Source organism: Gekko japonicus, unplaced genomic scaffold, assembly GCF_001447785.1.
Source record: "Gekko japonicus isolate JY-2015 unplaced genomic scaffold, Gekko_japonicus_V1.1 scaffold3094, whole genome shotgun sequence".
In the NCBI taxonomy this organism is placed as follows: Eukaryota; Metazoa; Chordata; class Lepidosauria; order Squamata; family Gekkonidae; genus Gekko; species Gekko japonicus.
This window is the reverse complement of record NW_015176543.1, coordinates 166,362-172,757: the sequence shown is the minus strand read 5'-3', so window position 1 is coordinate 172,757 and position 6,396 is coordinate 166,362. Positions and strand designations below refer to the sequence as shown.

The window sequence follows — 6,396 nt, the reverse complement described above, 5'->3', positions numbered from 1 at the left end:
GTTGGAGGAGCTGGAACAATCGGTGAGGGATCTGATGCGCACGGTCCACGATGTGATGGAAGCGTTGCCGGGGATGATGGACATTCGAATGACTAATTTCCTAGCAGATTATGCCCCGCAACCACAAGTTCCGCCTGCGCAGGGACCACCCGCGCCACCTCTGCATGCTCCGCTGCCGGTACTACCACCTCCACAAGCGCCACCTGTTCCGGGAGTGCCTGCACCGCTGCCACCGCCGGGGGGTCTGCAAGGGCCTCCGGGACCTGGTCTACCGCCGCCGCTGGTGCCACTGCGGGTTCCACCAGCGGTCCCGGGCCCTCCTCTCATGGGGGGTCAGGCACCGCTGGGCCCTGCGATGAGAACTCCGCGACCTCGACCTAAAGATCTCCTGGAAGCTACGTTTGACGGCAACCCGGATGACCTCGCTTATTTCACGGTGCGAGTTCAAAAGTTCGTTGCGGAGAGCCGGCACTTATTCCGTGATGAGGGAGCGCTAATCGATGTCATCTCAGCAAGGCTGAAAGGAGACGCCGCCACATGGTATGTTGGGCTGCACAATGACCGCGGTCTGGAACTTTTCAATTTACGCGCATTCATGTGGGCGCTCAGGGCTAGATTTGAGGATGTCAACGCGAGCCAAAGAGCAAGAGCGTTCCTGCGTACCTACCGGCAGAACCGGAATTCAGTTCGAGAATACACGCGTGAATTCCACAAACAAGCCGCGAAGCTGCGAGATTGCCCAGATCACATTTTAGCGGAGATGTACCGACTGGGACTAAATGCTGAAATACGAGAGACTGTTTTACGGTCGGTCAACCCTATCTCCCTAATGGCTTGGGTACAGGAAGCTGAAAACGCTGAAGACCGTCTCAACATGATCAAACTCGACCTGGCTGCGACTGGAGGCCGACCCTCTACGTCCACTATGCCAAAGCAGCGGCCTCAACGCCTGTCAGAATCAGCGAGGGACCTCCGCATGAAGATGGGGCTCTGTCTAAAGTGCGGTGAGAAAGGACACTTTGCCATGGATTGTGGAAACCGCCCAAGTAAAGACAAGCCCCCCACGCCAAAGGCGAAGACTCCGCTGCCCGGGAAGAAAGGGCTCGCTAAGCCGAAGTTTTCCAAGGCTCTGCAGGCTGCCCAAGATCCGGGAGAGCCCGAGCTGGCTGCGGCGGAGTCCGAGGAGGACTTGGTGGGAGAACCGGCGGAAAACGACAACGGCCTGTTGTGAGTGGCGCGAAGCGACACGGCCGTTCTACTGCTGCGCCGAAGGTGGTGAGAGAAACCCCCTCCCTTTTTTTTGTGACTGTATCCTTAATGAACCCCATCCTGGGAACTCATGTCAGAGTAAGGGCATTGATTGACTCTGGGTGCGGGAGGGATTTGATCAGCCCTAAAGTGGTCCTAAGACTCGAAGCGGGGGTCTCCGCCCTGACATCCCCTATCATTTTTACCCAAATGGATGGGGCCCCCATGGAACCTTGTACACACGAAACTATGCCTTTGCGTTTGGGGGCTGGCGACCATTGGGAGCAGCGGTCTTTTATTGTTACCCCGAAGTCACAATTTGATTTGGTTCTTGGCAGTCCTTGGCTGTTTACTCATGACCCCTATATACTTTGGGAGGAGGGGAAGATCAAATTTGTGTCTCCGAAATGCGTGGATCATGGGTGGTTGGACTCTTGGGGTGAACGGCCCGCCACGCAATTCCCCTGCGCTGTTTTGCAGCCGGAAGAGTTGGCGTCTCTGCCTCCTGAGTATAGAGACTTGGCTGAAGTTTTTGGAGAGGAGGAGGCGAACGAGTTACCGCCCCATCGCCCCACTGACTGTGCTATTGAACTTTTGCCTGACTGTAAACTGCCTAAAGGGAAAATTTACGCGATGGGGCCAGCGGAGAAAGATGAGCTCCGCAACTTTATTGACAAGAATCTGGAGCGGGGCTTCATTCGCCCTGCTTCCTCCCCTTTTGCGGCTCCTGTGCTCTTCCGGAAGAAGAAGGATGGGGGGCTTCGGTTATGCACGGATTATCGGGGTTTGAATGCTGTGTCTCTTTCCAACGCCTACCCTCTCCCGCTCATCAAGGATTTGGTGGCTGAGGCCGCTAAAGGCAAGATCTTCTCTAAGCTTGACTTGCGGGACGCATATTTCCGTGTGCGCATCAGGGAGGGGGATGAAAGCAAGACTGCGTTTAACACACCTTTGGGGCAGTTTGAATATCTGGTTATGCCCTTCGGTCTTCAAGGGGCTCCGGGGGTCTTCATGAACCTCATAAATGAGGTCCTTCATGACTTTCTGTTCAAAGGGGTGGTTCTTTACCTTGATGATGTGTTGCTGTATTCACAGGACCTCCCTTCTCATATTAAATTGGTGCGCGAGGTCCTCAGCCAGTTACACAAGCACAAACTGTTCGCCAAATTGTCTAAATGTGAGTTTCACAAACCCTGTATTGATTTCTTGGGCTACCGCATTTCTGAGGGGCGGGTGGAGATGGATCCAGCTAAAATACAGGCAGTGCTGGACTGGGAACCCCCCAAAACCCGGCGCCAACTGCAAATGTTCCTCGGTTTTGCCAATTTTTACAGAAATTTCATCAATAACTTCGCCCAGATTGCGCTACCACTAACTGATTTATTGAAAACCAAGGGGAAGGGTTTTGACGCCACGAAACCTGGTGCCCCGCTCAAATGGTCTCCTGCTTGCGCGGAGGCTTTTGACAATTTAAAGCGGATGTTCACTTCGGAGCCGGTCTTGGCACGACCGGATGAAACTAAAAAATTCATTGTGCAAACCGATGCTTCTGATGTGGCTATGGGGGCTGCGATTTTGCAGGAGGGGGACGACGGCCGTCTGCACCCCCTCGCTTTTGTGTCCAGAAAGTTCTCTGATGCTGAACGCAACTGGGGGATATGGGAAAAGGAGGCGTCAGCTATCCGGCTTGCCCTCTCATCTTGGAGACAGTGGTTGGAGGGGGCCCAGCTTCCTTTTGAGGTTTGGACTGATCATAAAAATCTGGAGATGCTGAAGTCACCCCGTTCTCTCAATGCAAAGCAACTTCGGTGGGCTGAATGTTGCGCCCAAGCAGAAAGCTGGGTTGGAAATTTATCGGGCCGTTCAAGGTGCGCAAGGTGATTAATGATGTTGCTGTTGATGTTGTGTTGCCTAAGAATTTGCGTTCTCTGCATTCTGTATTTCACATGAGTTTGCTGAAGAAAGATCCTGGCACCTCTCCATGGAGGCCTACTGTTTCTCCCCCGCCTCCGATCATCCTTGAGGGGGATGAGCATTTTGAAATCGCGGATGTCCTTGATTCCAAGCTGAAACGTGGTAAACTCTGGTACCTCATTGAATGGGTTGATTTCGGTCCCCAGCACCGCGAATGGGTGGAAGAAGGGGATATTCGGGCCCCTTACCTGCTTCGTTGTTTCCACAGGAAGTTCCCGGACAAACCGGGAGGTCTCCCGCCCAGCCCGGGAGATCTCCCGCCCGACCCGGGAGGTGACGGTTAAGGTGTGTTTTTGAGGGGGCAGTATGTCAGCAAGCTGCCATGGTGTTCTGTGTAACTTCTGGTTGTACATATGTGATCCCTGTCCCTGCCAGCTGGCCTATGTGTTTTCCCTGCTGTAATGCCAAAGTAAAACAACTGGAGGATGTGAGGGGGAGAGTATGCTTCGCTGCTAGCTTCTTACTTATCAAGCCTGAGAACTGCACCTGTGTTATGTCTACTGTTCGCCTGGTTCCCAGGACCTGAGCAAGCAACCGTTTTCTCCTGCCCGCCAGCGGGAACGTTATCCATTGGTTGTGTATCTAACTTGAATCCCTTTATCATGTCTGCCCTAACTGCTTGTACCCAGTTCTAACAAGGAACGTGTTTGAGTATCTTTCCAATGCTTTGAAATAAACTTTACTTTCTTTGAAACGTGGATTTATTCTCGATGCTTGGGGATCCAACACCAATCCTCCAAGAGCTTACAGAGCTCTTCTTACAGGGGCTACTGTAAGCTCTTGGAGGACTGGCTATATCAGGGGTGTATCGCCAAATATGCAAAGGAGTTCCTGCTACAAAAAGAGACCTGCCAGACACAACAGGCAATTGTGAAGAGCTGCATTTTTTTTTCTTGGGAGGTTTGAACAGAGCAAACCTTTCACCACAATTCCCTCCCCCCCATTTTTTTCTGTTTGTGCAGAGAACAGGCAGGAGGGGAGAGGACCGTTCAACTGCTTTCCAGACTCACTTAAGCCACCCTTTTGGAAAGGCTCACAAGTCTAGCAAGAGCCCTTTTGATGGTCCGGTCCCCCACCCCACATCTGGAAGGGAACAGAGATTTGGAGGAATTAAGCACTAGAGAGACTTCAGGAAGAAACTTCTGGAGGCTACAGGAAAGGTTGCTTTGACCTGGCCTGGCCCAGCCCGGTCAGTGGGAAAAACTAAAACTCCTGGGAGCAGGAAGGAGGCGGTCTTCAACTGCTTTCCGGCCTCACCTAAGCCACCCTTTTAGAAATGCTCATAAGTCTAGCAAGAGCCCGTGGGATTTGGAGGAGTTAAGCACTAGAAAGATTTCAGGAAGAAACTCCTGGAGGCTACAGGAAAGGTTTCTCTGGCCTGGCTTGACCTGGTCAATGGCAGAAACTGTAAAGCCTTTTGGGTGAAGAAAGGAGGAGGTCTTTTGTGCCGATCCCGTCAAGGCATACCGGATTCTTAGCTGACATCTCTAGGAAGGCAGCCATTGCCAGATGAGCTGGCCTGCACGCCCGAAGGAGACTTCGACTGAATGGAAACTCTGTAGAATATCTGGTGACTTTCTAAGGTAAGAAACCTGCGGTCTATTTAACGTCTGCTAGGGGTTGTGTAGAGGGAGGGACAGAGCAATTGCATTTTACCCTTTTCTTTTTTGCATCCCTTCCTCAATCTTGTGCTTTGCTGAGAGTTTGCGTGTGAACATTCCGTTTTCAGTTGCTATCTCCCACATAGACCTCCACCGTCTTGGACGTTCTGTTTTAAAGGAGCACCGGTAGGAAAGCGGGGACAGTCGGTCAAAAAGTGTCTACTCCCCCAGTGGTGCACAAGGCAGTAAGTAGTAGATTTGTTTTACCACAGTCAGTGGTAAAACAGCTCTGGTACCTGGCATTGCATTTTATGGCCCACGTGGCCCAGCTTGACAAAGCTACATCAGATCCAGCCCTTGTACAAATGAGTTCGACACCTCTGAATTATAACGGTGACGTTGAACCCAGGCCAGAGCAGTAGATGGGGGTGGCAGAGCTGACCAAAAGGGGCCAACCACGTCCTTCCTCAGCAGTGACTTCATTACCATAAACAGAGGAGGAGGAGGAGAAGAAGAAGAAGAGGAGGAGAAGGAGGAGGAGGAGGAGGAGGAGGAGGAGGAGATTGGATTTATACCCCACCCTTCACTCAGAGTCTCAGAGCGGTTTACAAACTCCTTCCCCCCCTTCCCCTCCCCACACCCTGTGAGGTAGGTGGGGCTGAGAGAGCTCTTTTCAAAACTGTCCTTGAGAGAACAGCTCTGACAGAACTAGGGCTTGCCCAAGGGTCATCCTGCAGCTGCGAGTGGAGGAGTGGGGAATCAAACCTGGTTCTCCCAGATTAGAGTCCGCGCACTTCACCACTACACCAAACTGGCTCTTGAAGGAATCGCAGTCACTCCTCCCTGCATCGAGGAGAGAGACAAGGAGATGGGGATCCTCACCCAGCGAGGCCACGTTCCCAAAGTTCTCCAGCATGACGTCCTTGTAGAGAGCTCTCTGGGCCGGGCGCAGCAGGGTCCACTCCCCCCAGGTGAAAGACACGGCCACCTCCTCGAAGGACACCGGGCCCTGGAGGAGGAGGAAGAAGACTGCAGTTCTTTCCAGCATTGGAAAACTGATCCATGAGTGGAAAACAACATGGGTATTAAAGCAGTTTCTGAAGCAGTGGCCAGGAAGGGACCATAGCCCAGAAGGGTGGCCAGCACTCACAGGGCACTACCAGCCTCCTCTCTTCCCTGGCTTCCTCCTCCTTTCCCCAACTTATGTCTTTTGTAAAGGTTCTTCTCAGCACCCGTCTCCCAACCTTCATGTGCTACAAACTGGGATTTTGCCACACCTCCTATAAAGGACATCACGCCCCCCCCCTCCCCGCACAAACGCTTTTCCAGTTTGGCCAAGGAATTCTCTGTACACTCAAAGCTAACCCCTCACTAGGGTCTCCCGTTGCAGTTTGGAAGATTCCCGAAGACGTGGAATGGTATTGGGGCGGGCACAGTTCGGGGAGGAAACTCAGCAGAGATGCCATCCCGCAGAGCATGCCCTGATCTCTGAATCGGGGAGATCAGCTGTGATTCCAGGAGAATTCCCAGGCCCACCTGGAGGTTGGTAACCAGAACTGCGCCACTCTCCCCT

The 6,396-nt window shown here is 52.8% G+C and overlaps 1 protein-coding gene across 1 annotated transcript in view; it reads right to left on the bottom strand.

Annotated features, from left to right (window-relative positions):
- The window catches only part of LOC107124076 (zinc finger protein 883-like), a gene marked incomplete at its 3' end in the record, with an annotated part of 12,271 nt that extends 6,400 nt beyond the window's left edge, over window positions 1-5,871 (bottom strand). The window contains exon 1 of the mRNA XM_015427462.1: window positions 5,636-5,871. Coding sequence (XP_015282948.1) covers window positions 5,636-5,871 — 236 coding nt within the window. The remainder of the gene's footprint in view (window positions 1-5,635) is intronic.
- Window positions 5,872-6,396: the final 525 nt, after the last annotated feature.